At 40.6% G+C, this 20,446-nt stretch overlaps 1 protein-coding gene across 1 annotated transcript in view; it reads left to right on the top strand.

Annotated features, from left to right (window-relative positions):
- Positions 1-20,446, top strand: part of GLB1L3 (galactosidase beta 1 like 3) — a 183,124-nt gene that overhangs the window by 4,477 nt on the left and 158,201 nt on the right. Inside the window, exons 2-5 of the mRNA XM_007948732.2 lie at positions 12,555-12,679; positions 12,792-13,067; positions 14,232-14,357; positions 14,579-14,791. Coding sequence (XP_007946923.2) covers positions 12,555-12,679; positions 12,792-13,067; positions 14,232-14,357; positions 14,579-14,791 — 740 coding nt within the window. The remainder of the gene's footprint in view (positions 1-12,554; positions 12,680-12,791; positions 13,068-14,231; positions 14,358-14,578; positions 14,792-20,446) is intronic.

Raw genomic sequence — 20,446 nt, 5'->3', positions numbered from 1 at the left:
CACTTAACAACAACAACAACTTTGCTTGTGTAGAGCAATCCAACTGATATTTGGATGTTGATCTTTCGTGCTGCCATGATGCTAAATCTCTCAATTGTTGCAGTAGAGTCTCTTGGGTTTTCTAGGTATAGGATAATATCATCAGCAAATAGGGATAGTTTGACTTCTTCCTTACCAATTTGGATACCTTTGATTTTCCTTTGTTGCCTCATTGCCCTAGCTAGGAGTTCCAATACAATGTTGAATAGAAGTGGTGATAGATGGCATCCTTTTCTGGTTCCTGTTCACAAGGGAAATGGTTGTTTCAGTCTCTCTCCATTGAGAATAATGTTGGCTTTTGGTTTTGCATAGATGCCCTTTATTATGTTGAGGAATGTCCCTTCTATTCCTATTTTTTGAGAGTTTTTATCAGGAATGAGTGTTGGATTTTATCAAATGCCTTTTCTGCATCAATTGATATGATCATATGTTTCTTTTCCTTTATTTATGTGGTGGATGATGTTGATTGTTTTTCTAATGTTGAACCTTCCTTCCATGCCTGATATAAGCCCCACTTGGTCATAATGAATGATTTTCTTGATATGTTGTCGGAGTCTATTGGCTAGGATTTTGTTAAAGATTTTTGCATTTATATTCATAAGGGATATTGGTCTGTAGTTTTCCTTTTTAGTGATGTCTTTGCCTGGCTTTGGTATCAAGGTTATGTTTGCTTCATAAAATGAATTAGGGAGGATTCCATCTTTTTGTATGTTTTGGAATAGTTTGAGTAGGATGATGTCAGTTCTTCTCTGAATGTTTGGTAGAATTCTCTGGTGAGAGCGTATGGGCCAGAACTTTTTTTGCTGGTAATTTTTTCATGACCTGTTCAATTTCCTCTTTTGTTGTGGATCTGTTCAGCTTTTTCATACCAGTGTGTGTTAGTTTAGGTAAGTGGTGTGTTTTTAGAAATCTGTCTATTTCTTTCAGATTTTCAAATTTGTTCTTCATAGTATACTGTTATTATCCTTTTGATTTCAGTTGTTACTGTTGTGATGTCACACATTTCATTTCTTATTCTTGTTATTTGTATTCTCTCCCTCTTTTTCTCTGTTAAATTTGCCAGTGGCTTGTCAATTTTATTAATCTTCTCAAAAAAACAGCTTCTAGTCTTACTGATTTGTTCTATTGTCTTTCTATTTTCTGCTTCATTGATTTCTGCTCGAATCTTGATTATTTCCTTTCTTCTGGTGACTGTAGGCTTTTCTCGCTGTTCTTTTTCTAGTTGTTGCAGATGTTGGTTTACAATGTTGATTTTGGCTCTTTGTTCTTTTTTGATGTGTGCATTTATTGCTATGAATTGGCCTCTGAAAACTGCTTTTGCTGTATCCCAAAGATTTTGGTATGTTGTGGTTTCATTCTCATTTGATTCAAGGAATTTTTGAATTTCATTTTTTATTTCTTCTCATACCCAGTCTTTCTTAGGGAAGGTATTGTTCAGCTTCCATGTGTTTGCTCTTTTTCTGTTATCTTCCTATTGTTGATTTCTAATTTGATAGTATTGTGATCTGAGAAGATGCTTTGCAGTATTTCAAAGTTTTTAAATTTATGAAGGCTTGCTTTATGGCCTAACATATGGTCTATCATGACGAAAGTTCCATGTGCATGGAAAAGAATGTATAAAGTGTTTTGTTGGGTGAAGTGCTCTGTAGATGTCTACAAGGTCAAGTTAGTGGATTGTACCACCAATTGTTTAGTTCTTCTGCATCTTTGCTGAATTTTTTTTCCAGTTATTCTATCTTTCATTGAAAGCAATGTGTTAAAGACTCCTAGTACGACTATGAAGTCATCTATTTTCCTTTTCAATTCTGTTAAAATGTGCTTTATGTATTTTGGGGTTCTTTCATTGGGTGTATAGATATTTATTATGGTTATGTCCTCTTGTTCAATTGATACTTTAATCATTATGTAATGTTCTTCCTTGTCTCATATGGTGCTTTTTGTCTAAAAGTCAATTTTATCAGAAATTAATATTGCTGCTCCTGCCTGTTTTTCATTGCCATTTGCTTGATATATCTTTTTCCAACCCTTGATTTTTAGTCTACTTTGGTCTTTCTCTCTAAGGTATGTCTCTCATAGACAGTATATTGATGGGTTGTGTTTTCTTATCCAGTCTGTAACTCTCTGTCTCTTGAATGGTGCATTTTATCCATTGACATTCAGTGTAATTATTGACAAGTATGAACTGATTGCTATCATTTTGTTATATGTTTTTCATGGTGTTACTGGTTTCTTTGTTCTATATTATTTTCTGTGCTGAGTTCATTATGGTTATGAATCATGTTATCTTTTCCTTTTTTGCTATTGTTTCAGTATTTGCTGAATATTTGTGCTTGTCCTCTTTTTTATTGTGATGTGAACGTTTATCCTTTTTCTTTGAGTCACCTTGTGATTTATAATTTTCTCCTTGAGTTTAGAACAGTCCATTCATCTTGCAACTCTCTTGACTTCCTCACCATTTAAAACTTCTGTAACTACACTATTTTGCTCCTCTTTCTGGTTTGTAGTTGTCCTCATTTTCCAATTGATGTCTCTGGTTTCCTGTTTAAAATCTTGTAAGCTTATTTTATTTTGGATACATCCATAGCTGTGTTGGTTTCTGAGTTATGTCATCTTGTGTATTAATGGTCACTTGTTGTTTGCTATTATTGGTTCTCTGTTCAAAGGACTCCCTTTAAGGTTGGTCTGGTTTTAAAAAATTCCCTTAATTTCTGCTTATCTGGAAATGTACTAATTTCACCATCATATTTGAGGGACAATTTTGCTAGGTATATAATTCTTGGTTGGAAATTTTTCTTTCAGGTTTTTATGTATACCATCCCATTGCCTTCTTGCTTGCATTGTTTCTGCTGAGAAAACAGAGCTTATTCTTATTGGTTTTCCTTTGTAAGTAACTTTTCATGTTTCCTTTGCTGCTCTCAGGATTCTTTCTTTGTCTTTGGTTTGGATGAGTTTGATGATGATATGTGTTGGTGATTTTCTTTTGGGGTCCATCCTGTTTGGGGTTCATTGGACTTCCTGAATGCTTATATTCTCATCTTTCATCATCTCGAGGAAGTTCTCTTCCAACAAATTTTTGACAATTTTCTCAGTGGTTTTATTTTTCTCTTCCTGTTCTGGAATTCTGATTACACATAGGTTGTTCCTTTTAATGTTATCCTACATGAACCTTAGCTATGTTCATTTTGTTTTGATCTTTTTTTCTGATTGATTTCTTTCCAAAGAAGTATTCAGGTATTTGTCTTCAATCTCATTAATTTTCTTCCATTGATTCGATTCTACTTATCTGTACTTTCAATGTGTTATCTATTTCTGAAAATTTAGTATTAATCTTCTGGATTTCTATCCATAGATTTAGAATCATGTCTAATTTTTCATTTATTTTGTCATTTTGTTCTTGTATTTTCTTCCAAATTTGTTTTAGGGTTTTGTCTGTGCTTTCTTTACTTCTGTCAGTGTTTTCCTTGATCTATCTCTCAATCCTTTAAAAAAAATCTAAGCATAATTCCTTTGAATTCCTTATTCAGGAGCTCCAATGCTGCTTCTTCCTCATGGATGTGTTCTTGGTCTGTATCCTGCTCCCTTGTTTCTACCACTTTATCGTCCTTCTTTATGTAAACTGTGATTGTCATCTCTGAGACATGTGATGTTGTATTTATATCTCTGTTAACTGTTTGTGAAGAACAGCTAAGGGTGTGTCAGGCTCTGATTGGTGGTCATTAATCGTTGTCCAGTTGGTGGAGAATGAATTGTGGCTCTCACTCAATAACTGGAGCTGCAGGAGGTTTCAGTGTGGTTGTGTCATATGGGTACAGTTGCTGTCTCCCACTCCGTTAAACAAAAACAATGATTGAAAAACCATAAAAAATGTAAAAGCAAGTGGGAAAAAAAGCACACCACATAAACACACAGGAACAATCACCACAAAAAGAAAAGAAAAGGAAAAGAAAAACCCACACTATCTTGGGAGAGGGCAAAAAGAGAAAAGAGGTAGAGTAGGAGGATAATGAAGAATGCATTGTTTCTGCTTAGAAAACAGAGCTTATTCTTATTGGTTGTCCAGAAATGAAAAATGAAAGACGAAAGACAAGGAATGAGGAGAAACAAGCAAAAGAAAAAAAAAATGGGAACTAGGAACAGGGAAGAGAGAAAAAGCTGAGAAATAGAACCTAGGAAGGGAAGAATAAAGAACAGACAAAAACAAACAAACTGAAAAGAGCAAAAATGAAAAACAATCTAGGCAGGACATGGCACACTGGCTCTGTAGAAGCACACAGACTGGGATGGAATTCCTGCGAACTCAGAATATGAGTGGGAATGAGGGATGGCTGCACCTCCATTCACCAAGAGGGTGAAGGGTGTAAGAGTAACAAGGGGAATACAACAGCTTTCCAGTCATTCGTGTCTGGAATGTCCTTGTGGTCCCTGGCAAGTGGAGCATATTCTTAGGTTCCTGGAATCTGAGAGAACGCTGTTGATTTAAATATCTAAAATAGTCAAACTGGTTGTAAACATTCAACATGTCTGTGTTATCCAGACAAGCATAAATCCACAGCTCAGCCAGTCTCCCTCTTCCCTGCTTCCCCTTTTATTCATGAGCCACCAGTGCAGTCCTCCATGCAGCCACTGGCTAGCAGGGTTGATTTTTAGGTTAATTCTTAGGTCCTAACACCACTTGGTAATATCCAAGCTGTCTGTGCTGTCAGGATCACTGACAGTCTGCAGCTCTGTATGTCTCCTTTTTTTGGTGTTTTCATACAAGTTCTTCTACTAGTTGGAGTTTAGTACACTTCTGTATGTTTCCTGTCAGAGCTCAGGGCTCTAGGATTATCGTCTGTATCTTTGTTAATTGGTTCCCCTTTTCTCTTTGAAGAGGGTCTGTGTAGTTTGCCTGCCTATTCTGCCATCTTACCAGAACTCTGCTGTCTTTATTTGTTGATTATGTGTTTGTTTGTTTCACTCTGTTTTTTCTTTTTTTGTTTTGTTTTGTTTCAATATATCTGGGTATGTGGAGCAGATGTGTTGTTTGATTGTTAGCTTGGAAACACTGGTGCACTCCCCAGCTGTCTCCAGCTTGGTGGAATAACTGATACAATATTTATGTGGGTCTCTGTCTTGAAATGGAGCTGCATTTGGGATGAGCAGATGTTGCCCATTCTCTGTTATTGATCCAGTGATGTAGGAGCTGGTGTAGGTGGTAGTGTTTGTCCATTGAGTGAAGTGGTTGGTGCAATAGATATAGCTGATCAGGAGGATTAATATCCTCCTCCTGTTGGATGAGGAAAGAAAAAAAAAAGTTGTAGGAAGAGGAGAATAAAAATAAAAAATAAAAATAAAAGATAAAAGTATAGAAAAAAGAAAAAAAAGATAGGGTTGGACAAGATGAAAGATTGGTAAATATGTGTGAAGACAAAGAAGAAGAAGGAGAGATGAATAGGTAAAAAGAAAGAAAAATTGGGGAAAAGGAAAGGAGAAAAATAATGGGGAAAAAAAAACTGAGGAGGAAGGACTTCTGTTGTTATAGTCAGCCTACAGCCCTAGGAGCAGGTGGTTATGGTGGAAACCACTGATCCGCTAGGGTATGTGCTTTTGTAAGTGAAAGGATCCTGGTTCGAAGGGGCACCTCAAGTAGAGAAGGCTAAAAGGCTAAAAGTGTGTTTCTCTTGTGCTCAGTGTGAGAAGGATCAGTCAGTCATGCAAATCCAGGAATGGAGAGCTGCAGCCTCTGGGTCTGTTTGGTGTGGGTTGCTGCGGGTGGCTAGACTGTGGAGGAGGTGGTGTGGGAAGTTGGGTGGGATGTCCTTGGCCACCAGCTTTGTGGTGGTGGGGAGATGTTTTGCCCCCATTTGCAAGGAAGATGTACTTTTGGAGCAGATCCTGCAGCTCACTGTTCTGGTTACCTAGCATTGCTCTGACAAGAATATACTACAAATGGGATGCTTGAACAAACAGGAATTTATTTTCTTACAGTTTGGAGGCTTTTAGTCTGAGTTAAAAGTGCCAGGCTCTAGGGGCTGGGTGAAAGCCTTGGGCTTCAGCTCTGCCTCTTGCTCCCGGCCCACTGAAGCTAGAGGCTTTTCTTCACTCAGACAGCTACTGGCTGCTGAGGCTGACAAGCCCAAGGTTGACAAGTAAAAAGGCACTGTCCTGATGTTACCAAATCACATGGCAGGCCATTAATTCAAGTCCATTGAAAGTCCCAAGGTCAGCAGAGCATGGTAGGCTGCTGAACAATGACATGGCTACATGCAAAGTTTAAGCATGCCATAAGCTAGAGACAATTCAGCAAGGCTTCTCCTTGCATACAGGAGGCAGACCACATTCCTAAGGCAGCTACTCAGCTGCTCCACAGTAGATTCCACCATTGGGTCGATTACCAGTCTCATCATGGGGAATACTACATCCAGTTGCCCAGCCACTCAACGAGGCCCAGCCAAGTTGACACACTGACTTACCCACCACAGTCACCAATTGCAACTCCCTGGCACCCTCCTGGGCTCCTGTCCAGACTCTAGTGAAAGGCTGCTCTGAAACTATCTTCTCCAACCTCCCCAACAAGGCCTTTTCATTCACAGAGGTAGGAGATGCCTGATGTGAGTGAGCGCCCCTGAGACAGGAAGCTGCAGAGGTGTGCTGCTTGTGTTCAATGTGAAAAAGTTCTATCAGTGCCTCAGGCAACTGGCAGGAGAGCTTCAGCCCCTGACTCAGTCTGCTAGTGGTGGAGGTATCCAGGAATCAGGGAAGGTGGTAGTAGGGCTTCTCTAGCCACTCGGTTGGTGATGAGAGAAAGAGTATTTATCCCTATGAGCAGGAAAGCTATGCATTTGTTAGATCAGAGATCATATTCCTCCAATCTCGATTCACTGGCTTAGATCTGGCACACAGCCATTTATCCAGCTCTTGCCCAGATTCAGTCAAAGAAGAGATCACCCCAAGCCCAATTTCTTCAATTGCCCCAACACATGCCTTTCGCCAGCCCAGGAGACCAACATGTGCCAGTGGTGAGTTATTTCTTCACTTGCTCCATCCTTTCTCTGCAGATGCCTGTGCCATTGTTAAGTCTGACCTGTTTCTCTGCACATTCCTCTCCCAGCTCCTGTACATCTTTTGCTCACCTTGAATTCCTCCTGAACTGTCTACACTGTGTCTTTATTGCCATATGGATTCCTTAATATTTTTTTCCCCTTTCCTCCATGTCCAAGTCTGATGCTTCTGTATTCCAGTTGACCAGGCTTAGGCCAGTAACAGCTTCTTCTCTTTCTCTGGTCACTGACCTTAATCCATCTCCCTTTCCAATCAGTGTTCAACCTAATTCTTTATTTCTTCATCTAATACTCAGAATTCCAGGATCGTTATTTATATCTGTTCCCACTTGGTTTTTCCAGGTTTCTGATGTAGAGGGATTGGGCAGAATGTGTTAGTAGGATGTCATCTTGTCTTGGCCTCTCCATAGGGTTTCTAAGGCTATGATCTTTGTGGAAGTAGACTGCATCTTTCTTCAAACCTGACCTTTAGGTTAGTGTCCCACAAGTTAACCACTACACCACCAGTGCTCCTTCACAGTCAATTACATAATATAATTCAGAATAGCTCCTCTTCTAACTTAATACACAATTAAGCTAATATATTTTGTTTTAATTTTGAGTTTTAGAAAATTAAAAAAATTATTTCTGTTATACTTATGTAAAACATTCTTGCAATTGCAAAAGTCAAACTTATAAAATAAGGTATATTCAAAGAAGTCTAGAAATTATGCTTCTGCTTAAGTTATAGAAAGTCACAAGCATCCATCGTGCCACCCTGAGAATGACTGTATAATCTACAAGGTTTCTGAAATCATTTGAGAACTGTGGTTGCAAGTGACACCAACTCTGACATTCAAAGTTACAATAAACCTTATGCTGCTTGTGGTTTCTCATAAAAAGTTGTAATTCCTGATTTTGCCATATATAAACTTATATGGCTTGAGCAATATTCAGCTCAGGAGGTAAAAGGTTACATTAGCATGGTAAAAATCATGCCCCTGGGTGGAGAGTTAGTATGATAATGAAACATGCTTACATGATAATGAGAAGCTAATGTGACTTTTTGCAACTGCACATAATTGCAATGTTTGTGTATGTTTAACATGTATCTAAATCTATAATAATGTTGTCTTCCTGGTTCAACAACTTATAAAAAGCAGCAAGCAACTCCCAAAGTACAGACAGAATCTGAGAATGAATACCTTTCTGTCTCCCCTAGCATGCTAAAGAATAAAGTCCTCTCTTTTCCTCACCTTGGTATGTTTCGACTGACAAAAGTCTCACTGGGTATGGACCTGCTTTTAGGTAACACCAGGTGCAAACTGTATCAGTAATGAGTGAAAAGAGAGATTGAAACCCCCCTCCACCATGTTGTTCTTTCAGAACAGAGATCATATTTCATCCTTGTTTGTTCTTCTCAAGAAGGTCTGGTGGTGTAGTGGGTAAGACATTTGGCTGTTAAGCAGAAGATCAGCAGTTCAAACTCACCAGTTGCTCTTTGGGAGGAAGATGAAAAAACCTTCTCTAAAGGTTTACAGCCTTGGAAAACCAATGGGGTTCCCTACGAGTTGGAATTGACTCAGTGGCAGTGGGTTTGGTTTTTTGGGTTTGTTGATCTTAGGAGCCATGGTAGCACAGTAGTTAAAGTGCTCATCTTCTAACCAAAAGTTTGGTGGTTGGATTCTATCAGATCTTCCTATGGCAGAAAGATGTGGCAGCCTGCTTCCTCGAAGATTACAGCCTTGAGGACAACTTGGGGCTATTCTATTCTGTCCTATAGGGTCACTATTGTCACAGGATGGGAACCCTGAACGTTTTGGTAGGCTCTTGTGTCCTACAGAGAAAGAATTGCTCGGAGTGATAGATATTTTAAAAAGCAAGCCTTTAATGAAACACTGCACAGTGGAGGTCAGCCAGGTGGGAAGAGGTACACTAGCTGAGCTGAGTTCTTTGTTCTACACACAGCAGATAAACCAAAAAGCAAACTCACTGCCATCAAGTTGAATCTGACTCATAGCAGCCCGCTTTGAGTTTCCAAGGTGGTAAATCTTTATGGAAATAGATTGCCCAGTCATTCTTCCTAGGAGTGGCTGGTGGGTTTGAATCGCCAACCTTCTAGTTAGCAGTCAAATGCCTTAGGCACTACTCCACCAGAGCTCCTATACACAGCAGATATAGGGAGCAAAGTATGGAAGTTGCACAACCAGCAAATTAGGGACTTAGGTCTCAAGGTTATCATTTTTGGGGGAAGTTGGATGACATTCCCTTTCCAGACTCCCGAAGTAATCCTTTCTGGAAGCTAATAGGCTTTTCTTCCAGTCCTGCTCTTTGCTCAGAAAGATGTTTTCTTTTGCTTGAACAAAATGAGGGCTGTCACAGAGTGTCCTGCATCTGGAGATAACCACCAAATAATTACAGCAGTTGGGTTTTGAAATTGCTACCAGCAAGGAATGTTAATCAGCTTGTTTAGACTATCTCCAGTATGTGCTGTGTTTTCTACTCTTGCTCTGTGGCAAAATAAGTGGCCTAAGATTTAATAATGCAGCAAAATAGTCACAGAGAAATATAGCAACAGTTTAAGCAATCTTAATAATATAAAACCTTGGTAGGGGTTATTTCACTCTTTACATGTGTCCTTATCTCACTATGTGTTGGAATCAACTTGATGTCAATGGGTTTTGGATTTTTGTTCTTAATGGTGAGAGGTGAAGCAAAGGCCTTGGAGAAAGACGAAAGTGTTTCTCTTCACCAAAACCAAATCCACTGCCATCAGTTCAAATCCAACTCATAGCGACCCTATAGGACACAGTAGAAATGCCCTGTAGGGTTTCCGAGGCTGTACATTGTTATGGAAGCAGATTGTCTCATCTTTTTCTCCCAGAGCATCTGGTGGGTTTGAACTGCCTAAATTTTTTGAACTTTGTGATTCCCACTATGCAAATTGCCTTAACCCTTGTTTTGGTTCTCTAGTGCCACTCTAAAAAAGCTATCACAGGTGGACGGCTTTAACAAATAGGAATTTATTCTCCTACAGTTTTGGAGACTAGAAGTCCAAGTTCAAGTGCCAGCTTTTGGGGCTGGGTGAAGGCCCCTCGACCTTGGGCTTCAACTCTGCCTCTTGCTCCCAGCCCACTGAAGCTGGAGGCTTCTTTTAACTTAGGCAGCTGCTGCCTGCTGAGACTGACAAACCCAAGATTGGAAAATAAAATGGCACAGTCCTAAGATTATCAAACAACATAGCAAGCTGCTGAATGATGACTGGGCTACATGCAGGGCCCAAGTGTGCCAAAAACAGAGGAGACCTTTCTCAAAGCTGCTTCTTTGGCTGGAAGCAGACCACATCCCTAAGCAGCTACTCAGCTGCTCCAGTAGATTCCATCATGGAGTTGATTACCAGTCTCACCATGGGGAACTGCCCAGCCACTCAAAACCAAGCCCAGCAGAGTTGACACACAACTTAACTACCACATCCCTCAAAAAAAGCTATTTACTTTTAGAGAAGTTTGACCAGATTCTGCCATTTTGCTCTATGACACATCCAATTATCAAGAGTTATCAATCTGACCTCACACATTTTTCTTGAATCCACACCCTCCTCTTCATGTTTAAACCCTGATAGCAACTCAAACTCTCATTCTCCCCATTACCAGGACCATGGGGATGACTTGTCTTTCTGCTTCTCATTTAGTCTCCACTCTGCAGCCAAGTAATTTCCATAAAATAGAAATGTGACTCAGTTTCTCCTTGAAATCTAATAATGGTTTTCCACTATTGATGCAAACTCTTAAGGTGCTTGCCTGCTAACCTAGAGATTGGAGATTTAAGTCCACTTGAAGGCACCACTGAAAATCCTGTGGAGAAAAGGTAACTGCAAGGAGCAAGTGGAAAGAGAGCTAATATATTATGGTGATTGCAATCAATGTCATGAAACAAAATGTGTATGAAATGCTGTACGGAAAATGAATTGCTTTGTAAACTTTCACCCAAATCACAATAATTTTAAAGTTCTACTCTGACCACATGAAGTTGCCATGAGTCAGAGTCGAGTGGATGGGCACTGGTTTTTGTTTTATTATTTTCTGGAAAGAGACTAAGCTACTTAGCATGCACTCCAAGATTTCCACGACCTGCCTCCCACCTCTTTCTCCAGACCTATCATAGGTTTTTTCTACCTAAAGCTTTTCAAAATGAAATTTGTGCATATATTATGTAGGCCCTCTTGAAGGAGCTCTGGTAGCGTAGTGCTAAGGCATTTGACTGCTAACCAGAAGGCTGGTGGTTCAAACCCACCAGCCACTCCTTGGAAGAAGGTTGGGCAATCTTCTTCCATAGTGATAATGCCTCAGAAACCCAAGGAGGGGTCGCTATGAGTCGGGTCTGACTGGACGGCACATAACAACAACAACAACATCTAGACACTCTAAAGTTATTCCTACTGATGGGAACAACATTCCCACTTTTCTCCACTTGGACAACTGTACTTATGTTATAGTGCAAGAAAACACTCTCAGTCCATGAAAATGAAATTAAGAAGAATTATTCAGAAATTTTACTTCCAGATATGGGAAAGCACCAGCCCATGTAGATGAAACCTGGTAACTTCCACTAACAATTTCTAGCTAAAAGCAGATATAATCTGTGGAACAAAGGAATTATAATACAGTGATTTGATTGGTTAGTCTTTGATTAAGGTTATCACAGTTGGGGAGTAGGCTTCCATTGAATAATTGGATATAGGAAATCACAATGATTTATTTCAAGAACTAATTACAGAGTTTTTAATTATCACTCAAATAGCTTTTATGTGGAATCATAAAACATTGCTGAAGGAGGTTTACACAGCTTTAACCAGATATCCCAGGAGTGGGTGGAAACTCCTCATGGTATCAAGATCTCATTTCTCTAACACAACTTGTTGAACACTTTTAAGGGGTTTGGGAAACTTTAGAGAAGGCCGGCTCTAAATGTTTTCAAGCACTTCTCTTTCACACATCTCTGTCATAAAGAAATATTTCTTTATCCCACTTTTTACAAAAGACATCTGTGTCAAGATTCCTTTCCTTAGAGTATATTTCCTTTACATCCTGATTTGACTATATAGGGAGATTACGTTTTAGTTATATGGCTTCCAATAACTAACACAGTGAGCGAACAGGAGCTTGTAGAGGGAAATTGACTTTTCAGCTTACAAACAGATTCCCAGGCTGGCAGATCCATAGAAAACAGTTTAATTCAGCAAGAATTCAGTGAAATTCAGTCATTCAGCTTTGGTTAATAAGGCTTTATGCATTTCTCCTTTACATTTATTAAAATTCTAACCCTCTAGGGTGGTCTGTGTCACTCTTGTTTTTCCATGGCTTCCTGTGGAATCTCTTTAAGCACTTGGCTCACGCTAATCGAAACTAAGTATGCGCCTGCGTCTTCATCAATCTGAAAGTCTGTGAAAGCAGAGAATGTGCTGTTCCTTATTGCTTCTTCCCCACCCCAACACAGGCCGGGCGTCTGGAACGGAAAGGGCGTTCCAGGAAATTGCTGAACCAGCGGAACTGCCCAAGCCGGCAATCAGAGGTGTGCGTTCATAACTCCTGCGTTGGCATTGATGCACAGTCCAAGGCCGGGTTAACCGAGGACCTTCCGGTTTTCTTTTCGCAAACTAAATGGAGTCGCTGCCAAGAGGGACAGTTTTGAAAGTTGGGTCTGATTTGGGGCTACTCTGTACTCCGAGACCAGGTCCTCCTCGCTTGAGTACTGCCTCACGCTGCTCTTTGGCAAAGTTCCGGAGCTCTGGGGCCCAACTGGGACCATAGTGGCGGCTCTCACCAATCACAGAGCGGTCCGCCCCAGGCACACCAAGCTTCCCACGCAAAGGGCAGACTTAGGTCCACGGAAACCAGGGCAGGGCCCCAAACGCAGCGCTTGCTGGAGGCGGAAACGAGAGACTGCAGCGGCGGCGCTGGAGACCCGCGCTCCACGTCCTGGTGCAAGGAGCTCCCCGCACTTCCTCAGGTGACGTATGTACTGCCTTTCACTGGGCTTTGGTGGCGTATTGCCTAAGGCATTTGACTGCTAACCAGAAGGCTGGCGGTTCAAACCCATCAGCCACTCCTTGGAAGGCAGACTGGGCAATCTACTTCCACAGAGAGACTGCCTCAGAAACCCAAGGAGGGGTCGCTATGAGTCAGATAGGACTCTACGTCAGTGAGGTTTTTTTTTTTTTTTTTTTTTTCACTGAGCTTTGCGAATCCCAGCCCATCTACTCTTTTTGGCTTGAGGGTTTTCCGATCTGTCCCGGGTGCATTGCCTGCGAACCACCCAGACTGCCCCCATGCTCTGCCAGCCAGCTGTGGTCCACAGATATTATGCTAGGCACCGACCCAGGCCTTGGAGACCTTACAGTGAACTGAGAGGCGAAGGCCGGTTAGGATTGCGATGCTTCTGGGCCCTGAGATCTGTCAGTCTCTTCATCAGTGCCTCTTTCGAGGTTTCTCTCCCCCTACCCAGTCTTCTGCGGAAACCACAATTATCTCATCCTGCCTGATGCTCTTTTTGTCTTTCGTGCTCCAGCTGCTACCTGGTCAGTGCATACTTCCCATATCTCTGTGGAGCAGGCCCTTAGACTATTTCCACAGAACCCCCTTCCCCAGCTTCAACCATATCCCCTTTGTCCCTTCTCTGGAGTTTCAGGCATGCCCTTTCCTATCCGTGGACTCTGGGTTTAGTGTCTTCAGCACTTCCCTGCCCCACCAGCTGTTTCTGGCCTGTGGACTACTGCACCTCTAGAAGCCCGGTGATGCACAGTTTAAGTGCTCAGCTGCAAACAGAAAGAAAGGTTGGCTGTTCGAACCCACCAGCCACTCAAAGGGAGAAAGATGGGGCAGGCTGCTTCAGTGAAGACTATAGTTTTGGAAACCTTATGGACCGGTTCTACTCTGCCCTACAGTGTCTCTATGAGTCTGAATCAAAGGCAATGGGTTTGGTTTTTGTACTACGAAACAACTCTAGTGCTAGGGGGACCTGAGCGAAGCAGAGCTACCTTGTGAATTAGGGCAGTCCAAGGAAATCCCTCTGAAGCACCCCACACCCCCTACCTTCACTGTCTCCTGTCTCTAAACAGCCTCCAGGAATGGCTTCCTAGTCTTACCCTAACTCGTTATCCCTCTTTCCTTTCAGCACACCTCTCTCCATGAAGATAATTGCAGGCATCTTTTTACTGCCATTTATCATATCAGGCTTTGCTCCTCGGGCTAGATATGGTGTGAACCACGTGTCTGAAAAGGTGCTGCAGTCCCAGTCCAGGTGTGCCTATGTGGGAAAGGATGGGAGCTCTTCTTTCTTTCATGGAAAAAAAAAAATATCAGAAGTGTTAGCATGTCCTGCCAACAAGTACTTCTTATTACTTTTAAGATTTCGTATCTCAGCCTTCTGGTTAGAAGCCCAGCACTGAACCACTACTCACCAGAGCACCTCTCTTCCCTTCCCATCCCCCTTCCACTTTCATTCCCTCTCTGTTTTGCCAGGTTTAATTGGTCTCTTCTGGCCCCTGCTGAGCTGAAGGACCGCTATATGGGACTTCAGACCAAAAGCATGGGCAGAGGCAATCCACACTTCACGCTGGAGGGTCATAAGTTCCTGATCTTTGGGGGCTCCATACACTACTTCCGTGTGCCCAAGGCGTACTGGAGGGACCGATTGCTGAAGTTGAAGGCCTGCGGCTTCAACACCCTCACCACGTGAGTGTTGAGTCATCCCACCACCACCACCACCTGGTGCTCCTGCAGGGTCTCCTACCTTCTGCATCTCGGTCAGAGCCTGAGCCTCTTGTTGAGGAGCTCAGTCTGAGGGCTCCCTTTGAATAGATGTTCCAGCATATGCCTTTCATGGTGAGTTACTTCACTTCTCATCCTTAGTTTGCTCAGTGATCAAAGTCTTGGATGGGAGAAGTCTGAAGAGAATGAGTGATTTCCTCAGGAATTTGTCTACAGGAAAGTTATTATGACCCTTAGGAGCATTCAGTTCAAGGTCATTCTGACTTAAAACAACTCTATAAGATAAAGTAGAACTGCTGTATAGGGTTTCCTATAGGCTATAAATCTTTATGGAAGCAGACTGCCAGATACATCTTTCTCCCATGGAGTGGCTGGGGGTTCAAACTGCTGATCTTTCAGTTAGCAGCTGAGCACTTAACCACAGTGCCATTATCTTTATGATGGCACCATTTTTCCCATCACCATAAACAGAATCTTCATAAATAACTTAGTCAGTGTATACTTTAGATAATTACATGGTGTTTTTTTTTTTTATTTGTTTTTAAGAATAAAAGGCTCTTTATTTAGTTAAAAATACCAAGATGCATATGCCTGGAAAACTTTGAAATAACTTTTCACATTTAGAGAAGCAGATAACCTGTTTTCATTTCAGAGTTGCAAGATTAAAAACAACTTTGTAATTTTGTACCTGAACTTAGCTATCAAGACTATCACAATTTTATATTCTGATTTCACCACAATCATATGATTAGAATAGTTTTGTGTCCAAATTATTTTATAAAGATTAATTCCATAAAACTAACAAAAATGTCCAGTTCTTTTCAAAATTGAAAGTAGAAGAGAATTTATATTGTTTTATTGCTGGTACAACATTTTTCAGGTGTACAGTTTAGTGAAAGGGGCTCTGGTTGTGCAGTAGTTAAGTGCTTGGCTGGTAACTGAAAGGTGCCACTGCTTGCTCTGCAGAAGAAAGACATGGGAGTCACTTCTGTAAAGATTAACAGCTTTGGAAGCCCTATGGGGCAGTTGAACTCTATCCCTTAGGATTACTATGAATTGGAATTCACTCAATGACAAAGGATTTTCGCTTCTTTTTTGTACAATTTAGTGATATCTATTATATTAATTAGGTTGTGCAGGCATCATCTTAACATTTTTTCCCATCACCATAAACAGAAACTGACTGCTTCCTAAACTATGACTCTTCTTACCCCTACCCTCCTGGCCCTGGTAACCACTAATAAACTTTTGTCTCTATGCATTTACTTACTCTTTTTTTTTTCCTTCCATTTTTGAATGCCTTTTTTTATTATTGTGATATGCGTGAAGATTTACAGAGGAAATTCACTTTCCATACAGCAGTTCACATACACTTTGTCTCATGACATTTACCACAGTTTACCATAGTGCAACAGCTCCCCTCCCACTTCCTCCCTATAGTTACCTCTTCCCTGTGTCCATCTGTCCATGCACTCCTGCCCCCTGAACTGTCTCCCTGTGCATAAGCAGCCCTTCTTTCTCCCATGATTGTCCTCTCCAAGGAGTGTATCTACCTGAAGTAAATGTTCAACTCATATGCCTGTATTTTGTTTGGCTGGAAACCACAGGTGTGGGTTCAATTCTAGACCTGAAGGGCAGCTAGGGGCCATAGTCTCAGTGGTTCCACCAGGCTCTCTCGGACCAGCAAACCAGGTCCCCGCCTTTTTTTTTTTTTTTTTTCTCCAAATGATTTTGAGTTTTGTTCTACATTGTTCTCCCTCTCTATCAAGGATCTCCTACATAGGTCCCCTTGCAAGTGGATGACAGTGGTAGCTGGGCACCATCTAGTTCTTGTGGTCTCATAGTTGTATAGGTTGCAGATCGGATGGTTTACCAGTCGCTAGGACTAATTGTTTCTTTGAATTTTGGTTTTCTTCATTCTTTGCTCTAGACGAGAAGAGACCCATCATTGCATCTAGATGGCAGCTTGGTAGCTTTTAAGATCCCAGTCGCTACTCGCCAAAGTAGGAGGTGGAATAATGTTTTGTATGGTATGTTATGCCAATTGAGCTTGATGTCCCCTGCGACTATGGTCCCAAGCCCACAGGTTCAACTACTCGGTCCCTCTGGGTACCTGGCTGTGACCAAGCAGTGACCACAACCTTGCCCCTTGTCAGCTCTACTATACACCTGGAAATTCTGATCATTTACATAAACTTACAGGACCATAGTCTGTCAACCCTCTATATCTTCTTGGATACACTCCCCATTTCGTAGACATACATAATCGTTCAGCCTGTCCACCCATCTATCCACCCATATACCCATGTTTGCCTTCACTGACAATGCAGTACTGTATGTGCAAAAGGGTTCATCTTTGTGATCTGTACCTCCCATGTACCTCTCTATGTCTTTCTCTTCCTCAGTGCTGCCATATTGGTCACTCACATTTGGTACATTGGCCTTCTCTTCACCCAAATCACTACTTATCTCTATCTATCTAACAGTGTTCCCTCCCCTCCCCTTCCACCCCTGGTAACCAACAAAGAAAATTTCCTTCTATAGATAAACCTTTCCTTAACTTTTACAATAACAGACTAATACAATATTTGTCCTTTTGTGATTGACTATTTCACTCAGCATAATGTCCTGCATGTTCATCCACATTATGCTGTGTTTTGCAGATTCTACATTATTCTTTAGCATTGCATAGCATTCCATTGTGTGTATGTACCATAGTTTGGTTATCCATTCCTCAGTTGATGGACACGTAGGTTGTTTCCATCTTTTGGTTATTATAAATAGTGCTGCAATGAACATGGGTGTGCATATATGTGTTCTTGTCATGGCTTTCACTTCTTTAGGGTATATAGCTAGTAATGGAATGGCTGGGTCAAATAGTATTTCTATTTCCAACCTTTGAAGGAATGACCATACAGCTTTCCACAATGGTTGTACCATTTTACAGTCCCACCAGCAGTGTATGAGAGTCCCAATCTGTCCACAACCTCGCCAGCATCTGTTATTTTCTGTCTTGTTGAACTTTGCTACTAATGCTGGAGCAAGACGGTATCTCATAGTTGTTTTGATTTGCAAGCATTTCTTCTTATGTTTGTTGGTAGTTTGAATATCATCCTTGGTGAAGTGTCTATTCATGTCTTCTGCCCATTTTTAAATTAGATTGTTTGTCTTTTGTTGTTGAGGCATTGGAGTTTTCTGTAAATTCTGGAGATAAGGTCCTTATCAGATATGTCATTACCAAATACTTTTTCCCAATCTGTAGGTTCTCTTTAGACTCTTTTGGAGAAGTCTTTGGAAGCACATAAAAATTTAATTTTTAGAAGGTCCTAATCATCTGGTTTCTCTTCTACTGTTTGTGCACTTTGAGTTATGCTTGATAGTCTATTTATGCCATATATTGTTGTTGTTGTTGCTTTTATGTGCCATCAAGTTGGCCCTGACTCATAGTGACTCCTCCTTGGGTTTCCGAAGCAGTATCACTATGGAAGTAGATTGTCTAACTTTCCTTCCGTGGAGCAGCTGGCTGGTGGGTGTGAACCGCCAGCCTTCTGGTTAGTAGTCAAGTGCCTTAACCAGTATGCTACCAGAGCTCCCGGAAAAAGAGTAAACACATGGAAACTGAACAACACCCTCCTTAAGAAACACTGGGTAAGAGAAGAAATGAAAACTGAAATTCAAAAATTCCTTGAATCAAATGAGAATGAAAACACAACAGACCAAAATCTTTGGGACACAGCAAAAGTGGTCATCAGAAGCCAATTTATAGCACCAAAAGCACTTATCAAAAAAGAAGAAAGAGCCAAAATCAACACTTTGAATCAACATCTTCAACAATTAGAAAAAGCAAAGCAAGAAAAGCCTATAGTCACCAGAAGAAAGGAAGTAATAAATATTTGAGCAGAAATGAATGTAACAGAAAATAGAAAGACAATAGCAAAAATCAACAAGACCAGAAGTTGATTTTTTCAAAAGATTAATAAAATTGACAAACTACTGGCAAATTTAACAAAGGAAAAGAGGGAGAAAATACAGATAATATGAATCAGAAATGAAGTGGGTGACATCACAACACAACCAATTGAAATAAAAAGGGTAATATCAGGATACTATGAAGAACTGTACTCCAACAAATTTGAAAATCTGGAAGAAATGGACAGATTTCTAAAAACACCAGTCATATAAACTAACACAAACTGATGTGGAAAAGTTGAACAGATGCATAACAAAAGAAGAAATTGAACAGGTCATAAAAAAATTACCAACAAAAAAAATTCCTGGCCCAGATGGTTTCACCGGAGAATTCTACAAAACATTCAGAGAAGAGCTGACACCAATCATACTCAAACTATTCCAAAACATAGAAAAGGATGGAATCCTCCCTAACTTATTTTATAAAGCAAGCATAACCTTGATACCAAAACTAGGCAAAGGCATCACTCAAAAGGAAAACTCCAGGCTAATATTCCTCATGAGTATAGATGCAAAAATCTTCAACAAAATTCTAGCCAATAGATGTTGATAACATATCAAGAAAATCATTCATTATGACCAAGTGGGGTTCACATCAGGTATAGAAGGATGTTTCAACATTAGAAAAGCAACCAATGTCATCCACCACATAAATAAAACAAGGAAAAAGAACCACGTGATCATTTCACTTGATGCAGAAAAGGCATTGCATAAAATCCAACACCCATTCCTGATCAAAACTCTCAGCAAAATAGGAATAGAAGGGACATTCCTTAACATAATAAAGGACATCTATGCAAAACCAACAGCCAATGCTATTCTTAGTGGAGAGAGACTGAAACCATTCCCCTTGCACACAGGAACCAGAGAAGAATGCCTGCTATCACCACTTCTATTCAACATTGTACTGGAAGTCCTAGCCAAGCCATAAGACAAGAAAGGGAAATCAAAGGCATCCAGATTGGTAAGGAAGAAATAAAACTATCTCTATTAGCTGATGATATGATCCTATACCTAGACATTTACCATAGCTCGCTCGCTCGCTCTCTCTCTCTCTCTCTCTCTCTCTCTCTATATATATATATATAGACACCTAGACACCTAGTAATAAATCTTACCAGGGACACAAAAGATCTATACAAAGAAAATTATAAAAAACTACTTCAAGAAACCATAAGAGATCTACATAAATGGAAGAACATACCATGCTCATGGATCGAATGTTTGAACGTTGTGAAAATGTCAGTTCTACCCAAAGCAATCTATACATTCAATGCAATCCTGATCCAGATCCCATCAACAATTTTTAAGGATATGGAAAAACCAATCACTAACTTTATTTGGAAAAGAAAGAGACCCCAGATAAGCAAAGCACTATTGAAGAAGAAGAACAAAGTAGGAGGTCTCACACTGCTAGATCTCAAAACCTACTATATAGCCACAGTAGTGAAAACTGCTTGGTATTGGTACAATGACAGATACATAGGCCAATGGAGTAGAATTGTGAACACAGAAAAAATCCATCGACCTATGGTCAGCTAATCTTGGACAAAGTGCTGAAATCCATTAAATGGGGAAGAGAATGTTTGTTTAATAAATGGTGCTGGCAAAACTGGATATCCATTTGCAGAAAAATGAAACAAGATCTGT

This window comes from Orycteropus afer, unplaced genomic scaffold (assembly GCF_000298275.1).
Source record: "Orycteropus afer afer isolate SDZICR_OR568_19922 unplaced genomic scaffold, OryAfe1.0 scaffold00221, whole genome shotgun sequence".
Taxonomy (NCBI): Eukaryota; Metazoa; Chordata; class Mammalia; order Tubulidentata; family Orycteropodidae; genus Orycteropus; species Orycteropus afer.
The sequence above is the reverse complement of the archived record's forward strand: the minus strand, read 5'-3'. Positions and strand labels throughout refer to the sequence as shown.